We start from the raw sequence: 23,327 nt of genomic DNA on the forward strand, positions 1-23,327 counted from the left end.
ATTCCAATTCAGAAATCATATCAAAAATATTTATCCAACTTTATCATTTCCATATTGTACATGAACATGAGACCATCAATACTTCTTTGTTCAGTATTATTATTGCTTTACAGATGCTTGGAATCCTTCCATCATTTAGGTATAATATTTCATTGTTTTAATTTCTGTTGAAAACTGTCCAAGCCTTACACACTGCTCACAACCCTGACTGGTGAGCACTGCTGGGTCAGGCTCTCAGATTTAAAAGGTGCTTCTTCTGCATCCCTGTGAGCCCAGACTCACAGGAACTGCTAGATTGCGAGTGGGAGGACCCAGATATGCAATCAAGGCAACAACACTATTGGGCAGCTCTACCCCAGGGCTTTAAAAACTCCCCTCCCATTCTTGGGGAGATTCCTGCAAAAGACCTCTGAGACCTCAGTTAAATCAGGACTTTACTGCAATATGTTGATGACATTCTAGTTGTCGGCACTGCAAAAAAAGGCATCCAACAAGAGCACTATTCTAACTCTAAACTTCCTGGCTGTATCCAAAGTATCCAAGTATATCCAGTTCTTGGCTGTATCTAATGTATCCAAGAAAAAGGATAAGATTTTACAGCCTTCAGTTAAATATCGTGGGTTCAGGTTGTCCCAGTGACAGGGAAACCTGCTCCCTGATTGGACAGAGGCCCTTTGCAGAGTAGCCAGATCTCTCAGTTGACAACAGCTGTGGAGTCGGAGACATGGCCCGGAGACGTGGCCAGTTTCTGTCACATCTGGATTCCTAACTTGGGACTTATTGCTAAGCCTCTGTAAGATGCCTTAAGATAATGAACTGTTAGAGTGAACTGGGGATGGCCAAAGGGCTTTCTTAAATATCTAGGAATAACTGTTGAGTGCCCCAGCATTGGTGCTCCCAGATATAGGAAAACCTTTTGAAGTTTTTGTGCATAAGAAGCAAGGACTGAGTCTAGGAGTGCTGACTCAGCACCCGAGAAATATTAAGATACCCATTGCTTATTTCTCAAAGCACGTGGACATTGCACAAAGGGATGACCTTCTTCATTCGGGCTATTGCTGCCGCGTGTCACCTGCCTCAAGAGGCAGAGAAGTTTACAGTAGGCCAGCCCTCCACTCTGCACACCCCACTGTGTGCTCCCCTTACTGGAACAGACAAGAGAATACTGGCTGGCCTCTGGGAGGCTTGAGAGATATCACACCATCCTTTTGGATACACGAAATATAACACTGAGAGCAGTCTCTGCCTTAAATCCTGACACCTTACTTCCTCAAATGCCATCTGAACATATGCATGGCAGTTTACAAGTAATTGAATGAGTTGATTCTAGCCAGCTGGATCTAACTGAGGCACTCCTAGGAAAACCCAGACCTAGAGATATTTACCAATGGAAGCAGCTTTATGGACCAGGGACAATGGAGAGCTTGGTATGCAGTGATAACCCATCAACAGATATTAGGGCTGAAGTCCTCCCTTCTGGAACCTCAGCACAGAAGGCAGAACTCGCAGCCCTTGTCTGGCACTTCAACTAGATAAAGGCACACAAGTGACCACTGCCTGGACTCCAGGTATGCTATTCTTGTTGTTCAGGTGCATCAGCCATCTGGAAAGAAAGGGGACTCTTCAAGGACAATAATAACGAAAAAAATATATACAAAAGAAATCCTAGCCTTGTAAGAAGCCATTTTAGCCCCCGAGGAAGTAGCTGCAGTTCGTTGCCTTGGTCATCAGCAGACAGACAGTCTGGTGGCAAGGGGCATCCTCAGGCAGCTCAGGCCACAAAGGAGGCAGCTACCCTTGGAATCACAGCAAAATCAGTTTTCCTGTCCTCTGTTGGCCCTTCACCCCTGCCTGGACTGCTTGTGCTGAAGGCAAGGGCCATGTGGGGTTGTTTTGAGAACATAGAAGAAATCCTTCTGTTTCCTCCTGAACAGTTTTTTTTTTTTTTTTATGTAGACGATCTTTGCACTAATTGGTTACTCATTAAATTTTTAGAGTTCAAAGCAACTGTGAAATAACTGGTGGAAAAGAAAACCAGGTTTCACATTGGTTATATAATTTAAATTCTTTTAATATTAATCTACCAAAAAATGGATGAATCTCATCTTCCTTGTGGACAAGAGAACAAGTTATATGTCTGATGAAGGGGCATTTAAAAAATATATTTTTAAAAATATAACTCAACAATAAAATAAAAATATTAAAATATGACTCAATACTAAGACAAACAAGCAAAACAGAGAGGAACAAGCAATTTCAATAGAAATTCTGCCAAGAAAAATATACAATGGATGATAAGCACAAGAAAAATACTCTCAGCACTTTTAGAAAACAAGCACATGTCAAACATAATGAGATATCACTTCACTCTCACTGACTATAATCAAAAGATAGATAATAAAAAGTGTTGCCAGGATGTGGAGAAACTGAAGCCCTCATAGAAGGCTGGTGGGAATGAAAAAGGTGCAACCAATGTGGAAAACAGTCTAGCAATTCCCCAAAAGGATAAGCATAGAGGTAGCATATGACCCAGTAATTCTACTTAAGGCATGTACCAAAGAGAAATTAAAATATGTCGATGCAAAGCTTGTTCATGAATGCTGATTAACCACATTATTCATAAAAGCTAAAACCCAAACAGAATCAAGGTCCATCCCTTGATAAATCAATAAATAAAATATTTATATCCATACTATGGAATACTATTTGGCAATAAGGAATAGGATGGATGATCCTCTTTAGACATTATGCTAAGTAAAAAATGTCGGTCACAGAAGACCACATACTTTTTATTCTCTTTATCAAACTGTCCAAAAAAAGAAAATTTATAGATAAAAAACTAAATTAATGATTGCCCAGAACAGACAGGATGGGAAAAGCAAAGTGGGGAGATAAAAGCAAAAGTGCACAGGGTTTCTTTTAGGGAGATAAAACTATTTGTTGTAGTAGATGTGCAATTCTGTGAATATACTAAGAAATATTGAATTTTAAACAATAATGGTGACTAATATGGAATGTGCATTATATACCAAAACAGTTTTACAAAAAAATATTTGAACCATGATAAGCGAGAAATACTGACTCAGCCGTATAATTATTTTATTTCTAGTTCTGTGTCATGGGACTGCAGACCCAGGAGCCTCTTACTGCCACTATTTTAGACAGAACTCTAAAATATATGACATAAACATGTTACTTGCACTTGCAAGGTCATCACAGCTGGATTAATGCACTTATAAACAGAAAGGGACGTTAAACACACTTGAGTGAATACGAAGTCATCTGCCTTTGCTCTGTCCACTTGGCAGCCACACTCTCAGACTGCTCAGAGGATGGACTTACTTTGAGTGCAGGAGTTAAATTTTACCTTGATTAATTTATCCTTCGTTATAAGCATGAGATATGACAGAAAGGACCAGCAACTCGAATAAACAGCATTGCATTTCACCAAGATGGCTATGAAATTGGCTTCAGTTCTCCTGCTGATGCAACTGAGTGGTCACTTTAGCTCTGGGACTTGCGGGAAGGTGCTGGTGTGGCCCACAGGATACAGCCACTGGATGAACATGAAGACAATCCTGGATGAACTTGTCCAGAGAGGTCATGAGGTGACTGTATTGACACATCCTATTTCCATTCTCATTGATCGGAAACAAGCAACCAGTATTAAATTTGAAGTTTTTCCTACATCTTTAACTAAAAGTGATTTTGAAGATGTTATCATACAACTGATAGATAAATGGATATATGATCTTCCAAAAGATACATTTTGGTCATATTTTTCACAAGTACAAGAAATCATGTGGAGATTTTCTGAAATCATGATGAAGCTCTGTAAAGATGCAGTTTTAAACAAGAAACTTATGACAAGGCTACAAGAGTCAAAGTTTGATGTGGTTCTTGCAGATGCCATTACTCCCTGTGGTGAGCTGCTGGCTGAGATACTTAAAACACCCCTTGTGTACAGTCTCCGCTTGTCTCCTGGCTACCAATATGAAAAGCGTGGTGGAGGACTTCTATTCCCTCCTTCCTTTGTACCTGTACTTATGTCAGAATTAAGTGATCAAATGACATTCATGGAGAGGGTAAAAAATATGATATATGTGCTTTATTTTGACTTTTGGTTCCAAACATTGAATATGAAGGAGTGGGATCAGTTCTACAGTGAGGTATTAGGTAAGTCATGTTTTTAATTTGTGATTGTTAATTCCTATCTTTCCTTATCCCTTGGAAAGGGAGCTTTTATTACTCTGAATCGGATGAGTGTATGTTTTGAAAATGTAATTATGAAATAAAAATATAAGATAATATATCAATTTCACAAATATTATGGAAAAATTATAAGATCAGTTAGAACCTCTGGCCACCATTTCTATATTACATCCACAAAGTCATAAATGTGCAAATTACAGAACTTAGTATTTCTTTAAGCAATATAGTATCTACTTTATTACACATTTTCTTTATCCCTAATAAAAGTTAATGGACACAGCAAGAAACATCTTGATGAAGGCAGACATGTAGATTGAGGAGTTAAACATTGTTCTAGCACAACTACTAATGTAGCATTGAGGGAGTTATTTCTCCTTGTGTACCTTCATTTCCTTATTTAGAAATTAAAATATTTTTTCTATAGAACCAAAAGAATTCCTTCACAGTTGAGGGACAGGTCTGTCTCAGAAACAAACAAGTAAAATCTGAGGTTTCCAAGGTTTCTAAGTTCCTTCACTAAGGGCTTGGAGGTTATCTGTTTTAAAGACAAAAATCTTACTGATGTGTGAACATCCAAGTTTGTGTCTACATTTTATTAAATTATATGTCTAAGTTAAGTGGAATATGAGCCACCTGAAGTGGTAACAAATTCTATACATTCCTACAATTTAAAAAGAATTCTAGCTTCCATGTGTAAATATTATATATTTATTCTTAATAATATTAATAATATCTTCCCATGAATCCAAAGAAGTAGTACCTAAAAGGATTTCAACCACATTTTCAGAAAAACTCTTTTATATACTAGGAGAACCAAGGATCATCAGACTACCTTCATAAATTGTTGAAAGTGTATTCAGTACTTATTACAATGAAGTTTATGGGTTTTATAGCATTCATTGATAGCAGAGCTCAAATAAATGCATATTTGTGAGTACAGCAGCTCTAGAAAATAAGCAACTGCATGGGTAAATCCAGAGTGGCTTATATTAGTAATTACTGATGCTTGTGAATATACTGATGTGATCTTAGAGACATAATCTCCTCTAAAAATTCTCCTAGCACTTTGCTGTTCTTATACAAACCTATGAGCAACATATATGGTCCATGGGAATTAAATCACGCCTATAGATCAATATGTGTATGAGTTTGTTTTATTAAAGCACAACACTTTATATATCTTTGGCTACATTATTCCAACTCCTTTCAGGAAATTACTTTTATATTCTCAAAACAATTCTCTTGTGTCATCTATGTTTTCTTTTCTTTCTTCTTTTCAGGCAAAACCACTACATTATATGAGACAATGAAGAAAGCTGATATGTGGCTTATTCGAAACTATTGGGATTTTAATTTTCCTCGCCCATTCTTACCAAATTTTGATTTCGTTGGCGGACTCCACTGCAAACCTGCCAAACCCCTGCCTAAGGTGAACATGTTCCTATTTGTTTAGTTTTGTTCATTTATTGTAAGAGTTGAGGCTCTTCACTATTGTTCTAGCTTAAAAGGAAGACCGTTCCTCACCAATGTTAAGGTGTCCTGAAAATGTTGACAGCAAAACTTAATGTTTACTTGTTTCACTCCAGCATTGAAACCATTCCTCACTGAGATCCCAGAGTTTTACATCTTAGACCACCAAAGGGAAGGTTTACCTTATCAGAGCAGGTGTTTCCTGCCTTAGGCCAAGTCCACAGGACACCTCAATAAAGCTGCCGGGGGGAACTTTTGCCTCAACCTCAGAATTGCCTAAGAGAGAAACACAGAGAAAATGTACAGTGTGTATATAATAAAAACCAATAAGTTCTACCAATGTATATGAAAAGTGACCTTACATTTTCGTATTTATGTATTTTAAAAGAATAAGACTTTTGGCAAAATATATCAAGCATTTTAAAAATGCATGTATTTGTTGGTTTCAAAGTATACATGTGTGAAACTATAGGAACAAAAAATAAATCAAGATGGCAGATACAATATTTCTGGCAGATATTCATAAAATACTCCAAGTAATTTAAATATCTTATATTTAAAAAGACTAAAAACTGATACTCTGTTCATACCATATTACCACAATAATTTTACCAAAAATTAATTAATCAACCATAATGCAAGTTTTGTTGGAAAATGAGGGGCAAAATGATGAAGAGAACAAGATCACAAAGTTTTCTCTGATTTCAATTTATATACAGTAAGATACTCTTGAAGTTCTGACCCCAGAGGGGAAGTGGGGGAAAGGAAACACAGGTAACCTAAACATTTGTACCCCCTTAAAATGCTTAAATTTAAAAAAATTAAAAAATAGAAAAAATAAATAAAACAAAATTATCAAAGAATGAAAAAAAGATTAAAATTTTCTAAACATATATCACATAAATACCCTGAGTCATATAAACAGAATAAATATCATAATGAAATCACATGAACAATTTTAATTGGGAATATGTCTGGACAGAGAGTATGGATGAAACTCAATATCTTTTTGTTTTCATTTTTTATACTATTACAAAATTTCTTACATTGATATTGTATTCTTTGTATAAAGGAGTCACAGAATGAGATCCGTAATGAATCTGTAAAGAGAGATTGTATTACTTCATAGTGAATGAATGAAGGTTTTTATAGGCAGTCAGCCAGTGAGACAAAACATCGAACACAAGTTACATGAAATCTGTCTTCAGGTAACTGAATCAAACAGAATACCTGGATGCCCCATGTATTACATGGAAGACTGTTTAAAGTACAGTGATTCTCCTCTTAAAACTGATGTCACTGATTAAAACTCTTCTTTCTGTAAACAGCTGTTTAAAATAGAGAGTTCACCCCAAGGATTAACATATGAAAGTTTACCTGTTATGTAGAAAAATATTGATCATTATTTTGCAGAAAGAAACAATGAATTTAATAAGAAAGGAACAGCAACAAACAGAGGATGTAATTTGGATGTGATGCCCAGGAAACACTTGGTTCTGCATTTATTTGATCTTTCACCTCTTTCCTTTTTTTGTGGAGGGTAGAGGGGGTTGGTTGTTTGATTTTCCTTGGTGGGAGAATACATTGAATGGTTTAGAATATTCCTATGTAGAATATATTAATATTCAAAAATTGGCAAAGAATGGAAAACACAAGTGAAAATCATTCTCAATCAAGTCCAAGCAAGCTCATATTCACCAAGAATTTTACACACTGTGAGTGAGCTACTCAGGAGAGTGACCAGATCTCCACGACAGCGAGGCCTGCTGTTCTCTCCCCTGTGACAAAGCTGCTCTCCGTGGGACACAGTGAGAGGACAAGGACAGTCCCTCCCTGACAGTTATAAATAGCACAGCAATTTCAAGTGTAATTTCAGGATAAAAAATGTCTCATACCTAAACAATGACCTACGAAATATCATTCAACTATGTACCTATATACCATCTAAATCTATGTATCAATCACTCCCTTGGGACTATTTCACTAAAATTCTAAACCACAATATCATAATCCAGCATGTCAGTGACTATTAACCTTCACCTACTGTCTGTGTGCGTGTGTGGGAAAAGACTGGGAAATTCTGACACACTTGAAGTGAAGGAGAAAAGATTATAGACCTGAAGAAATGTGGATATAAAATCGTCCCAACTCTTAGTAAGACAGCCTCCTGGTAATAATCAGAGAATGACTCCAAGGGCTCCAAACCAGAAAATATTATAGAAAAATGCCTGAAATGAACAAAAATGATTTAGAACTATAACCATAGAGAATTAAAGCCAAGTGAAGCCCTTTTTGAAAAGTAAATTATAATAGTAAATACAATAATATAGTTTAACATTCTGGGTATAGTATTTTCTAGCACTATCCCTCCCAACTATATTTTAATAGCTCTACTTCATTTCTTCCTCTCACACACATACACACATGCATACACATGCAAACACATATTTGCACAAATACCCACAATAGAAGCCATCTATCTCACACTGCACATTACTTTCCAAATAAACCAAGTGATGAGCTCAGTTAAAAAATCACTGTTGCTCTAGTAATTCTTTTTTTTTTTTTTTCTTTTGTTTTTTTGGAAGTAAACAGCGAAGGAAGCTCTAGTAATTCTTGACAATACCTGCTTTTCTCTTCTTAGATGTTTTTAACAATCTTTTCAAATGTCGATCTTATACCCACACCTGTTTGTGACGGAACACATTCTTTCTTCACAGGAGATGGAAGACTTTGTCCAGAGCTCTGGAGAAAATGGTGTTGTGGTGTTTTCTCTGGGGTCGATGCTCAGTAACATGACAGAAGAAAGGGCCAATGTGATCGCTGCAGCCCTTGCCCAGATCCCACAAAAGGTTGGAGAAAGCGCCTAATGGTGGACAGCTACTGAATCCCTCTGTCCAACTTTGTAAAGAGTACAGGGGCAGAAAGTTTCTGTCAAAAGTGTTAACTGTTAGTATAGCTCCGCTTAAGTTAGATATCATCTCAAAAACTTAACTATATATGGAAGATGCTATGATAGTAAAGAGGAGGGTTTCACTTGTACTAACTTTGACATTAACAGTGTGATAATAACAAATATACTGAAAAAGTGTAGGGTAGTTTTGATATTATTGAATATCATGGTATTGAAAGCATGTAAACACAAATCACCAAATTTTACCCTGTCATTTAATCCTATTGTGACAGACTTCCTGACAGCTCTTTATACATTACAGATATTATCAGATACGAGTTCAATTTTAGTGTCTGCACTAGCACTATAACAAAAAGCAAATATTAAGAAAAGTCTGCAATGCATTACAGTTTAGGCTTCCCATGCGATCTGACCTTTTGTAACTCCTATAAATGTGGAAAAAGCCTATTTGGTGTGCGGTCAGGGTTCTATTCAGAGAAAGGATAATTGGGCTGAGAAATCACTACCCCAGGTACCCACCCAGCCAAGTCGAATTACAGAAAGAAAAACTTGCCTGCCTTGCTGGACAGGCCTGGATGTAATTTGAAGATGCAGGTGGTATCCTGCCCTAGCAGTAGAACCTGTGCGTTATAAAACGTGGCCCCACAAGACTCTGACCAAACCACTAGACAAACACCTCCTTTGGATTGAGGAAGGAGAATGGAATAAGGGAAGAACTCAATCAGAATGAAGGCAGGAATGGGAAGAGATTCAGAGGCCCCTTCCATAAGATGTAGTAGGCAGGTATTGCCCACTAATAATATACAAAATGCAGTTGCAGTCTAAGTGAATTGTGAATTAGTTTTTAAGTTTTCTGTCTGACATAGATTTCTCCTAATGACCTGTGCTACTTTTCTGCTGAAAACTTCATAGTCTTCAATACAAAAATAGCAACTGGAAGGTAAACATTTCTAAATTTTATTGAAGTTTAAAAGGATTTCCTGGAAATTCTACAATAAGCTTATTTTGGTACTGGGCATGGAAATGGCTTAGTTACAGCAGACCATATGAATCACTGCTGTAGCCTATTATCTAAGTGTTAATCATCTGTTAAGTAAAATACAGCAAAATATAATTTTGGACTTTTTAACAGCTGTGTTGGTATTCATCAATTGACCACCAGCACTATTTTTCTACAGTGAAAGAATTCCAAAAGTAGAAATAGCGGTAACACTATGAATTTTTCTCAAAAATTGCCACTTAAACTTTTTCTTGGAAGCTGTGCTTAATAAATTCTACCTAACAGTGGTCATGCATACTACCAATGTAGCATGGCTATCTTTCTCACAAGTACCTCACCGTACAGATTATTTTTATAACTCACATGATGTCAAACTGTAAAGAAATTACGTATGTAAAAAGTAGATATAAACGAACTACTACTCATATTAGTCAAATGCTTGAGGTGATAGATACCACAATTACTATGATTTAAATGTTACACATTCTATGCATCTATGAAGACATCGTGTATACATATGCACAACAATTAAGTGTCCGAGATAATTTAATATAAACATTTAAAAGAAGGAATAAACAGAATATTATTAAATTTAGAAGATGGCAGCTAATAGAAAATAGGCAAATAAAATCAATGGAAAGATCATTATTGATGTATGTGTTTTATATATACATTGTCTATTTATTCAATACTTGAATTTAACATTGAAAGTATCATTCGTCTAAGTTACTTAAAATTCCTATATGCCAAAGTGATTCTAATCATAAGCACATGCAATCTGGTTATTCTATTTTATCTCAGAGTTTCAGTAGTCCTCGTTACTTAAGAACTTTGTTCTCATTTCTTCATCTTTTGTATGGAGGGGATTTAACTAGATGGTTGATAACAACTTTAGAGTTTAACTATGCCATAACTTTGGAGTTACACCCATGAAACAAGATATTTTCTTTACCCAACAGGTTCTATGGAGATTTCATGGCAAGAAACCAGACACCTTGGGACCCAATACTCGGCTGTACAAGTGGTTGCCCCAGAATGACCTTCTTGGTGAGATACTGGAGAAAGAATACTGAATATGTGACTAACAGCCAATTAGAGTGATAGTAGGTCAACAGCAACTAACATATGGAATATTTATTGTTAAAAACTCAAAAATAAACCTAACTATATTTACATTTATTTTCAAGCCCTGGGGGGGGAAGAATAAACTACAACAGTTGCCATTTTGTTACATGCATTCATATTCTTTATTTCCAAAAACAAAGTATCCTTATATGAGATGTAACTGATTCTCAGATAATTTTCCATAGCGCCCTGGGTTGTCTGTCTTTCTCCTGTTTCTACAACTTCACCCCTGTACTCCCTACTCCAAGGTTGTTCCACATGGCACTTAAAAAGAACAGTTGTTCTTCTATTACCAGTGACTCTGCATTTTCCATGGGAATAAATCCCGGTCTTTACTACACTGTGTCGACACCTCCACAGGGAAGTGTGGCCTGTCCTTCCTCTGACCCCAGCCCTGCTCCCAGCACTCTCCCTGTGCCCTGGGCACTCGCATGTCAGACTCCCTGACTGCATGTTGCTTTCAGAGAACGTGTTTTATTAATACATGCCCAATCTTTTCCTTTTCTTCTTTTTTTTTATATTTCACACATTTAATTCTTTTACTCAAAATGTGTCTTTTCATTCTCTGCTTGCTGATCTTGTATTCATTTTTCCATTCTCGAGTCCCACACCATTTCTTCCATGCAGGCCTCACTTTCCTCTCCAGCAACAGTAGGTGCTTCCTCCTCTGAAATCTGACAGCAATTTCAGGGCAGTGTCCTGGGTGTTCCAGTCTGTTATCTAGAAAACATTACAACTTTCAGTGTCCTGTATTGTCCTTTTCTCATTTTATTCCTAAGGTGCGTAATCAGTAATTTCTTTGACATTCACCCAATTCTAGGTCACACAAAAACCAAGGCTTTCATAACTCATGGTGGAGCCAATGGCGTCTATGAGGCCATCTACCACGGGGTCCCCATGGTGGGCATCCCTTTGTTTGCGGATCAACCAGACAACGTTGCTCACATGAAGGCCAAGGGGGCAGCTGTTAGAGTGGACTTCAGCACAATGTCAAGTACAGATTTGCTCAGTGCTTTGAGGACAGTCATTAATGACCCTATGTGAGTATATTAATTTTTTTGCTAGGTGGTATTTATAGATATGTTCTCTTGTCAACAAGAAAGATGAGATTCATCCCTTTTTCAGTAGATTATTATTGAAAGAATTTAGATTATATAACCACTGTGAAATCTACTTTTATTTCCAGTAGACTGTTATTTCTGAGATGCATTGAACTCTATAAATTTAATGAGTTAACAAATAGTGCAAAACTCTTCTACATAAAAATAACTTCTGTTATATAGTGAAGTATAAAAAAAGATTAATTTTTAAAAAACAAGACAGAAATTCGCATTTAAAAGAAGTAATTAACTTAGAAATATGATAAAGTATTTTAACTCAATTCCTAAAATTTCTGAATGTATTCCTTTATCTTTTGTGTTTATATTTTTACTTCAGTATAATATGGGGGTACAAATGATTAGGTTACATATGCTGCCCTTGTTCCCCCGCACCCCTCAATTCAGAGCTTCAAGCCTGTCCGTCCCCCAGACGGTGCACATCACACTCATTATATGTGTTTATTCCCATCCCCTCCTCCGCCCTCCCATCTGCTCGACGCCCAATGAATGTTATTCCTATATGTGCACTTAGGTGTTGATCAGTGAAATCACTGTGCTGGTGAGTACCTGAGGTGCTTATTTTTCCAATTTTCGTATACTTCACTTAGTAGAATAGGTTCCAACTCTATCCACGAAAATACAAGAGGTGCTTGTATTGTTTCTTATACCTGAATAGTAGTCCATGGTACACATATACCACATATTATTAATCCACTCATGGATCGATGTGCACTTGGTTGTTGCCACATCTTTGCAATTGTGAATTGTGTTGGTATGAACATATGAGTGCAGATGTCTTTTTTATAGAATGTCTTTTGTTCTTTTGGGAAGATGCCCAGTAGTGGATTGTTGGATCAAGTGGTAGACCTACTTGTATCTTTTTAAGGTATCTCCACATTGCTTTCCACAGAGGTTGACCTAATTTGCAGTCCCACCAGCAATGTAGGAGTCTTCCTATCTCTCCATATCCTCACCATCATTTATTGTTTTGAGATTTTTTGATAAAGGCCATTCTCACTAGAGATAAGTGATATCTCATTGTGATTTTGATTTGCATTTCTCTGAATATTAGAGATGTTGAGCATGTTTTCATATGTTTGTTAGTTATTATTCTGTCTTATTTTTGGAAAAATTTCTGTTCATGTCCTTTGCCCACTTTTTAATACGGTTGTTTGATTTTTTTCTTCCTGATTTTCCAGAATTCTAAATAGATTCTAGTTATCAGTCCCTTATTGGATGTGTAGCATGCAAAAATTTTCTCCCATTCTATAGGTTGCCTGTTTGCTCTCGTGAGTTTCTTTGGTTGTGCGGAAGCTTGTTAATATGATCAGCTCCCATTTATTTATTTTTGTTATTGCTGTGATTGCCTTTGGGGTCTTCTTCTTAGATTCTTTGCCTAGACCAATGTCTAATAGTTTCACACCTTAAGTTTAAGTCTGTTACCCAGCATAAGTGGATTTTTGTGAGAGGTGAAAAGTGTGGATCCTGTTTCAGTCTTCTACATGTGTCTTTCCAGTTATCCCAGAATGATTTATTGAATAAGGATTCTTTTCCCCAGTGTATGTTTTTGTCTGCTTTGTCAAAGATTAGATGGCTATATGGGGATGGTTTTATACCTGGGTTCTCTGTTCTGTTCCACTGGTCAATGTCCTTGTTCTTGTGCCAGTGCAAACTTTTTTAAAGTACTATAGCCTTGTAGTATAGTTTGAAATCAGGTAAATTGATACCTCCCATTTTTTTTATTGCTTAGGATTGCTTTTGCTATATGGGGTCTTCCTGGGCCCATACAAAGCATAAAATTATTGTTTCTATATCTGTGAAAAATAATCTTGTGATGTTGCACTCAATCTGCAGATCACTTTGGGTAGTATAGACATTTTAACCAGGGTGGGTCAGTAAGAGCGAGAGCTCCTGCTGGACAGGCGTGAGATGGTGGGAGGGTGACATAAAAGAGACAACGGGGCATCCTGTTGACCCAGCTCCATGATCCAGAACCTGTGTTCCTTTTTGCTTTCCTCCAAATTTACTTTGATATTATCATTACTTTAATGGTTTTGATAAAGGGATATAATTTACAATGCATAAAATTCAGCTATTTAGATTATAAAATATAAATATATTTAGTATCTTTAAAGAATCATGAAGCCGTCACCATAATATAATTTTAGGACTTTTTTTAGCAACCCCAAAGAAACTTCATAGGGCATAGGTATCTTTTCCAATAAGTCCCTAACCCCAGGTAAATACCAATTCTTTTTTTTTTTTTTTTTTTGAGACAGAGTCTCGCTTGTTGACCAGGCTAGAGTGAGTGCCGTGGCGTCAGCCTAGCTCACAGCAACCTCAAACTCCTGGGCTCAAGCAATCTTTCTGCCTCAGAATCCCGAGTACCTGGGACTACAGGCATGCGCCACCATGCCCAGCTAATTATATATATATATATTAGTTGGCCAATTAATTTCTTTCTATTTATAGTAGAGACGGGGTCTCACTCTTGCTCAGGCTGGTTTCGAACTCCTGACCTCGAGCAATCCACCCGCCTCAGCCTCTCAGAGTGCTAGGATTACAGGCGTAAGCCCCCGCGCCCGGCTACAATTCATTTTTGTCTCTATGGATTATTCTTTCTAGAAATCTAACATCAATGGAGTCATACAATTAATGGCGTTTTGTAAATAGTTATTTTCACTAGGCATAATTGTTTATAGTTTAATCATATCGTTGCACGTATCAGTATTTTGTTCCCTCTTATTGCTGTATGGTATCCTTTGGTAGATGAATATACCATAATTAATCCATCCCGTTAGCAGCTCAGGGATATTTTGTTTATTCCAATCATAACATTGTTATGCACGTTTTTGTGTGAAAATATGTTTTTTATATTATGGCAGTAGAAATTACTACTGGAATTGCTGTGCCCTATGGCAAATTTTGTTTATGAAAAACTACTGACAAATTTTTGTCCAGTGTACAGGCACCAGTTTTCATTACTAACAGCAGTACAGGAGGGTTTCAATTCCTTCATACGGTTTCCAACACTTCTCATCTGTCTTTTTATTATAGCCATTATAGTCGGTGTAGAGTAGCCTCTCATAAGTCTTGATGTGTATTTCTCTTATAGCTAAAAATATTGAGCGTCTCTTCCTGTGCTTACTGGTCTTTCACCAATCTTCCTTGGAGAAAGTTCTATTTCAATATTTCTGACACTTTGTTGATTTTAATTTATTTTATTAATGATTTTTTTAAAAACTTTATATGTTGTGATAACATCCCTTATCAGATATATCATTTTTATTTTATGTATTTATATATTTATTTATTTATTTATTTTGAGACAGAGTCTTGCTCTGTTGCCCGGGCTACAGTGCCATGGTGTCAGCTTAAATCACTGCAACCTCAAACTCCTGGGCTCAAGCAATCATACTGCATAAACCTCCCATGTAGTTGGGACTACAGGCATGTGCCACCATGCTCTGCTAATTTTTTTATGTATATAGTTTTAGCTGTCCAGCTAATTTCTATTTATGTTTTTAATAGAGACAGAGTCTTGCTCTTGCTCAGGCTGGTCTTGAACCTACAATCTCAAATAAACCGCCCGCCTTGGCCTCCCAGAGTGCTGGGATTACAGGCCAGAGCCACCACAAGGAGCCAGATATAGGATTTTTAAATATTTTCTTCCATTCTAAATGGGTTGATTTAGACCAGCAAGACACAATTGCCTTTGAAAACATCAAGATGATCATTCTCAGATTGTATTTCCACTATTTTACTTACATTCTTAATGATACCCTTTGACGCACAAATTTTTAATTTTGATAAAATAAATAATAATTAATTGTTTCCATAGTCACAGGCAATAATTTGGAAAATGTTATGGCTAGACCAGCCACTACCAATTCAGTATTTATTACTACTCTCCATAATATTGTTATATAAAGAGGTATCACCTAAAGGAATACTTTAAGAAATAGTAAACACCAAGTGATAAGAATACGTTAAAAAGATAACAAAAAACTGGAAAATAAACATACAACAGGTTGGAAAATAGAAGAGAAAATATGGAATGAGATGTTATAAATAAATGTAAATACACCAGTACTTGTATTAATATAAAATCTAAACAGACAAAATAATGATTCAGGACATGAGCATTTGAAGAACACAATATAAAAATGTAATATATGTGACAGATGTTTAGATATTTATGTATAGCATATATATGTACTACATATATACACGTGTATGCTCTTGTGTGTATGTGTGTATAAACTGGAAATACACGTTTGTCAAGAATATATAAAATAGTTACCTGAGTTGACCATATAGATCACAACTCAGTAAATATTTCAAGATTCAGAATCATAAAGATATATGGTCTAGCCACACCATACATATGACTTAAAAATAGTCAAAGAAATGATAATTAAAAATTTTATATTCAGTAATTAAAAATATGCTTTCATACAATTCAGAGTCAACAAAATATCATAATTATACAGACACCCTTGTCCCAGAAATGCCTCACCCAAATATATAAGCAGAAGCATATGAATATATAAACCTGATGATACATACACTGGAATATGTATACCAGAATTATTAGTAGTGTCCAAAAACATGAACATAATAAATATCTATCAAAAATAATAGTAAGAAATAATCTGTACCCATTGTCAATCAAGGGGATAATACACAGTCATAAAATTAAGAAACAACTGCTATAAAAAGACACTATATGACTTAGTGATATAAATAAAGAAAGCTAATTTATGGTGTTAGAGTCAGGGTCATATTTAATTTGAGGGTGAGGGTAGTGACTAAACTTATCTAAGAAAAGGGGATACTACTGAGCAGGTGCGATACCACATATTGTGATCTGAGCAATAGGTACGTTGGGATCCACATAATTTTTAGTTAAATTTAACATTTGAGCTGTTTGCTTAGAGTATGTACATTTATCTTTTCAATTTCCTATTTAAAGGTTTCTTTAAGATGATATACAACACATTTTAAAATTCTAAGATCAAATGAAAAATAAGCGGACTAAAATAGAGGATCTCCTAGGGGTGCTACCATACCAGGAGAAGCCTGTCTGAGAGTTGGCATTTAAGGGGAAGCCTCAAAAAGAGATGAAGGCAAGCACTGTGTTGTTTCAGTGAAGAATGTTCCAAGTTAGGGAGAGAGGGGACAAAACGTTTCAAGGTGGTAAGGTGAGTACACACGTGGGAGCTAAAAGGACAACAGAAGGACAACTTCCCTGGAAGAGAATGTGGATGGGAAAGAGTTAGATGTTCCAGGACTGACAATGTAGGGTCATGTAAAATAAGAACAGATTCTTAATGTGACGAGAATCCAGGTGGAAATCTTGTTCTCTGAGTGTCATAATATGACACTTGTTTCACAGAAATTCTTTCTGGGTACTGGATAGGAAACAGAGAGTAGAAGAGAAAAAAGAATAGAAGCAGAGAGACTTCTCAGGAGCTATTTCAACCAGCAAGACACAATTGCCTTTGAAAACATCAAGATGCTCATTCTCAGATTGTATTTCCACTATTTTATTTACAGTATGTGGAATAGCTCATAATATTTTTTCTACTAGAAAGATACTAACATTTGTATCTGACCTTTCATTTTCCCTTTTAAAAATATTTTAATGATAAAATTTTAATTTAAAAATCAAACTGGCTATGATGACCCAAAACATTCAAATTCTATGTCAATATTGTGACATTTCCCTTGAGTCATTTGGATGACACTTTTCCAAAACCATTCATGAATTTGATGTGGGTAGCCAATAAGCTTACTTTCAATGTTGGAATATTTATGGCTTTTTTTCCAGGTATAAAGAGAATGCTATGAAATTATCAAGAATTCAGCGTGACCAGCCAGTGAAGCCTCTCGATCGAGCAGTCTTCTGGATCGAGTTTGTCATGCGCCACAAAGGAGCCAAACACCTTCGGGTTGCAGCCCACGACCTCACCTGGTTCCAGTACCACTCTCTGGATGTGCTTGGGTTCCTGCTGGCCTGTGCGGCCACTGCTATATTCGTCATCATGAAATGTTCTATGTGTTTTTGGTGGATGTTTGCTACAGCAGGAAAGAAGAAAAAAAGGGAGTAATTAGATCTAGACCTGAAGCGGAAATCCATGATACATGAGAATTCTTCAGTTTATTCCAGCGAGAAGAGCTTGTGACGTAAGATTCCCTTCCTCCTGTGACCACTTGACTTTTCACAATTAAGTTTGTCGAATCAAAGTTTGTTTATGAAACACTTGATAATTTTTTGAAAGTTAGAAATATTTTATTGTGAAGAGAAAATAAAATCTGGGGGATAATAAAAAATAAATAAATATGATATGGGTTTATGTAGACATGTACTGTTCCAATTCAGAAATTATATCAAAAATTTATTTAACTTTATAATTTACATATTATACATGAATATGAGACCATCACAATATCCTGTCTTAGTATTAATATCATTTTATAAATGCTTAGAATGCTTTACTTCATTTTGGCATAGTATTTGGTAGTTTTAACTTCTATTAAACACCGTCCAATAATTAGAATTGCATAAACCACGTACCAGAAGGGAACAGGGACGAAAGGCCGACCTCAGTCATTGGTGACGAGATCACCCTAGACAGAAGAGTAAGTTGCAAGGAAGAAGCACAGCCCAGGTGAAATGTGTGGGAAAGGTACCAGAGCCGACCCTTACTGGAGGTCACACAGCAAGAAGTTGTGGAGCAGAACAGGGAGAGAAAGGTTTTGGCAGAATCTAAGCCCTGAGGGATTCAGGGCCTGGTGGAGGAGGGAGTGGGAGTGTTGACTTTTGCTCCCTCACCCCTGTGGCAGTCTTCCAGCTCCCAGTCTGTCAGAGAGCCCTTCCTCCCGACCAATCCAGACACTGCTGCCATCCCTGACTGAGGGCTTCCTGGGAGCAGAGCAGTGGGCTGCGGGCCCCTGTGGGGTGCTTCCCTCCACACGCTCAGTCTGAGATGGCAGGCGCCATAGTGCCCCACACAGGCCGGGGCCTCCATCCTGTGGGGGAAGCCACAGCCCCTCAGTCTCTCTTTTCCTGGATCCCACACCACCATTCCCAGGAACCCATTTGCACTATGACAAACTCAAAGGAACAGGGAGACACAGGAGAGGAACAGTATTCCTGGAGTCTGACTCATGAGGCAACTGAGGCAAAGTTTCAGGACTCTGATTTCATGTTATCTGTCAGTCATTCAGAATTCTGCAATTGACTTGATATGTGGCACATTATCAATGTGACCCATTTAAGGTTTGTTTTAGGATACTTACTTAATATTTGAAATATAGATAAACATATTACAATGTTAATTGAAGTTATAATACTTTAAAAAAATCTAAACTCTTACAATTTTAAGCAATTTTACTATGTTTTTTAAGATGGTAATGTGTATACTGAGAATTTACTGTATTTCTAACAGAAATGTGTTTTAACATTAATATTTCGCAGTAGCTTAGTGACCTCTGCTGGCTACATCAAAGCTTTTGTTTTGTTAGTGGTAATTTTGACACATGACTACAAAGAATTTCAAAATCCTTCCATCACGTCATGTCCCCTTTCCCTGAACTTTGGCAAACCTTGTGTCTGCCTCAACTAAGAGAATGCAATGAAAGTGATATATCTTCACTTCCAGGGCTTGGTGAGAAAAGGTAATACCTTCTCTCTCTCTCTCTCTCTCTCTCTCTCTCTCTCTCTCTCTGTCTCTCCCTCTCTGTCTCTCTCTCTCTCTCTCTCTCTCTCTCTCTCTCTCTCTCTCCCCTCTCCTTCTTTTCCCTGTCTCTGTCCCTCTCCCTGTCTCTCTATATTTCTTCTTCTCTCCCTCTCTCCTTTATTCCTATATTTCTTCTCTCATTACTTCTCTCATTCTCATGCCTGAACATCTATGCTTCTCAGAATCCAGCTATAGGCACTGGTACTAGGAAAGGAGGGAGGTAGCCGCTGGGTGGTGACAAAGGGGTCTCTCTTTTCACATCTGGGTACAGAGGTGACATCAGGACTTACTTTGGGCATCTCCTTCCCATTCCTCACCAAGCTACACCACAGAGTTCTGTTCAACACCAGGACACTCAAGGCAGGAAGAGTGATGGAAAAATCCAACTGAGAGTGGGATGAAAATTAAAAGCTTCATGGCTTACTAAGATCCGTAATGAAGACCCGTAATGCCATCCAAAGGGCTTTCAATCTTGATGTGGGTCTTCATCCAGAAGCCCTGAAGTGTTAGGTAGATAGTAAGGGATTCTGGTCTCCTAGGGACAAAAGTGGTTGCTGTTGCCCCTATCTTGGTACTGCCCAACCCTGATTCTCTATACTTGGGGAAGGAGGGACTACCCCATCAATCTGCCAATCAGAACTTGGTGCGCCAGCTGCAAAAGATGCAGAGCAATCTCTAGCCCATGGACCAAACCATTTGAGAACCATAGAGACTGGGAAGTGACCTAGAACCTGATATATAGTTAAAGCTCAGGTCATTTGATTCCCAACTGTCTAATCAAAATGGTTCCATGATGATGGTGACCTCTGAACCACAAGGGAGGTCCCTATCTGGACACTATAAAAGGACTCAGACCATAGCCAAGCTCTCTCTTTCTGTTTGCTCTTCCTTTGGACTGCCCTGCTGGTACAATGGGTCCAGTAGTCGTCCATGCCATATGCGCCATGCTTTGTAAGCACATATCATGCTCTTGCCCTATAATCTTATCTTTCTCTCCTCAATAAACCTCATTTCTGTGCTTGCCTAACTTTGGTGTGTCTGGTCATTCTTTGACCATGGGAGTGCCAAATACTGATGGTCTCAGACTGAAACCTAATGGAAGGACTCATGGTGCCCACATCCAACCCTAACATGGCATTCTGTTGTGAAACATGGAGGTGTATTCAACATTTGTTATGTGATAATTCAGAATTTTTTAAAAAAATATTTAATACAACCTAAAAATACTTCTTATTAGTCTTCATTGTCCAGACTGCCAGGGGAATACACCTCCTTGATCTGGGGAGGCTGTAGAGTGTGTGTGAATTAAGCCTTCATGGATCATCAGTTCCAGCTTACAGCATGTCACCAACACACATGTGGCAAATAACCCAACAAGAGGCTTCTGGACCCACACAATAATTCTCACTAATCATGTAGGAAGCCCAATTCAATGCAAGCCCATATAGAGGAAAGGCTGACATAAGACTTGGGCCCTTCAAGTTCTATTTTATTGAATGTAGCCTCTCCCACTCAGACAGACAGAGGCTGACCTGTCAAGGAGAGCCAGCATCATAAAATGGTGCATAATAGAGGTGACTGAGCCAGGAAGAGGAGGCATTTGCTTCAGTGATGTCATAGCCACCGGGGGCCACTAGGGGGTGGGTCTGGTCATTCCTGTGTCAGGAGTAATGATTGTATAGGAACGGGGCGTGAAGAATGTCATTCTGGAAACAGCAGTGGAGACGAAACGTGCTCTAAGTAACTGATTTTCACCTTCTCACTTCAGTACCTGGTAAGTTTAATTTTTTTTTTCCTGAATTTACTGGTAATTGGCTCCTTTAAGTCACCTTACCTGAACAAAGAGTCTGTTGTCTGGATCTGATGCCAATATCCTCCCTTAGCAATTTCAGGTAAATATAAGGTGGCCGTCACTTCCTAGCTCCCCAGTCTGCCCTGCACCCGGCGCCCCAGTGGCTGTAACTCCCCTGGGCAGTCTAGTCTGCTCAGTAGTTCCTTGGTCGAGCCAGGCCTGGCGAGCCGATTGCAGATTGCGTAGGGACGGAATTTGCCCGGAGAGTTGCTAGACTGGTGGGGGAGGGGCCTGCCACTGCACCGTATGGCAGCTGGGCTGTGACCCCCTCGATGGTGACAGCTTGCCCACTGGCGGGGCACCAGCACTGGGGGCGACTGTTTAGGAGGTGGCAGGCGCCGGGTTGGGGGTCTGGGTCATCAGGACGCCCTGTTGCCTCCTGTGTGCCGCCTGCCCGACCGCCTGTTCGGCCCCAGCCCTCGCTCTTGCTGACCCCCGTGCGGTCTTATTCACCCCAGGCAGTTACAGCTTAGAGTCCCCGACCCAGAGAGCAGCTCTGTGGGGCTGGCCCCTCCTGACCAGAGGCACGGCATCTAACTGCCTCCCCTGTCAGCTCAGTTCGGTTTGTCCCTGCACGGTTCCCACAAGTTTCCACTAAGGACCTGACTCTCCAGCACCCTCTTCTCCTGCCGCGATTTCCCACCAGTTTCAGACAGGTCCCTGGCTGGGTGGGTGTGGAGGTCGGTGGGAAGCAAGGGGTCGTCCTGTGGGTCAGATCCCACTTCACCCCAGGTCTGGGGGCGGCGCCGCCCACGCGCCCTATTGTTTGTTTTGCACTCTCCAGAGAATGCGGTCTTGTCTCCCGATCACCTTGCCTTTTCCTTTTTTGACAGTCCTGCAATGAACTTCTGATGACTCTCGATGCCGTCCTTGTAGGGGGGAGACCCAGTCGTGGGTAGGAGACCAAGATCTATGTATCCTTCTCTGGGAGCAGGAATCTGGGGGGAGACCTTTATTCCGCCATTTTTTCTCCTCTCTCAACTTGGGCTTCTTGACCCTGCAACAGAGCGCTGCCAAATTGGGCTCCAGTGGAGGAACACCATGTCTTTTTTCAATTTCTTTTTCTTTTTTTTTTTTGAGACAGACTCTCACTCTTGCCCAGACTAGAGTGCCGTGGCATCAGCCTAGGTCGCAGCAACCTCAATCTCCTGGGCTCAAGCGATCCTCCTGCCCCCTCCCAAGTAGCTGGGACTACAGGCATGCACCACCATGCCCAGCTAATTATTATTTGGCCAGTTAATTTCTTTCTATTTTTAGTAGAGATGGGGGTCTCACTCTTGCTCAGGCTGGTTTCGAACTCCTGACCTTGAGCGATCCACCAGCCTCAGCCTCCCAGAATGCTAGGATTACAGGCGTGAGCTACCGTGCCGGCCTTTTTTCAATCTTGATTCCATGATCAAGGTCTAGAATGCTTCACAACCTGAAAGTTGAAAGATTGCATTGCCAGAGGAACAGGTACAACAGAAGAGGGAACTATTTTGTCTCTGAAATGAATTTTCTTCCTTCTGATTCCAGTCTTTCTTCAGGTACCTTTTCTCCCGGCCACATAGGGCTGGGGCAGACAGGACGTCTCTCACTTTGCCTCCTGCTCCTCCTGCTTCCTGGAGTCATGTGCCTGGGTGGGGGCTCCAGTGAAAAGAGGCCCCAGGTGGAGCCTGGTGCAGAAGGCTGCCTGGCAGAGGAGAAAGTGGCCCATTTTAACCACTTTAAACTGTACAAGTCAGTGGCATTTGACGCTTACGTAATGTTGCGTAACTTTCACACCTATCTAGGTCCAGAGCATCCTCATCATGACATTAAACAGTCACTTAACAATTCTCTCTCCGTGCAGGGGCTGTGCCGAGAAGAAATGATGAATGGAAAGAACTTGAGCACGGCAAATGAAGATCAGGTGAAAACTCCTGCACAA

At 38.8% G+C, this 23,327-nt stretch overlaps 1 protein-coding gene across 1 annotated transcript; it reads left to right on the forward strand.

Moving 5' to 3' along the window:
* The first annotated feature begins 1,131 nt into the window (after positions 1-1,131).
* Positions 1,132-19,335, forward strand: LOC105872235 (UDP-glucuronosyltransferase 2B4-like). Its single transcript, XM_075997844.1, has 6 exons — positions 1,132-4,176; positions 5,493-5,641; positions 8,403-8,534; positions 10,556-10,643; positions 11,542-11,761; positions 17,655-19,335. The coding sequence occupies exons 1-6, from the start codon at positions 3,453-3,455 to the stop codon at positions 17,932-17,934; spliced, it is 1,593 nt and encodes a 530-aa protein (XP_075853959.1). The 5' UTR covers positions 1,132-3,452; the 3' UTR covers positions 17,935-19,335.
* Positions 19,336-23,327: the final 3,992 nt, after the last annotated feature.

Source organism: Microcebus murinus, chromosome 26 (genome assembly GCF_040939455.1).
Source record: "Microcebus murinus isolate Inina chromosome 26, M.murinus_Inina_mat1.0, whole genome shotgun sequence".
In the NCBI taxonomy this organism is placed as follows: Eukaryota; Metazoa; Chordata; class Mammalia; order Primates; family Cheirogaleidae; genus Microcebus; species Microcebus murinus.

Bases quoted from the DNA above. Each gene is read 5' to 3' on its own strand.
- LOC105872235 (XM_075997844.1), top strand. From the start codon at position 3,453: ATGGCTATGAAATTGGCTTCAGTTCTCCTGCTGATGCAACTGAGTGGT. The intron at 5,642-8,402 runs GTGAACATGTTC...CTTTCTTCACAG, and splicing joins CTGCCAAACCCCTGCCTAAG to GAGATGGAAGACTTTGTCCA. The intron at 11,762-17,654 runs GTGAGTATATTA...CTTTTTTTCCAG, and splicing joins ACAGTCATTAATGACCCTAT to GTATAAAGAGAATGCTATGA.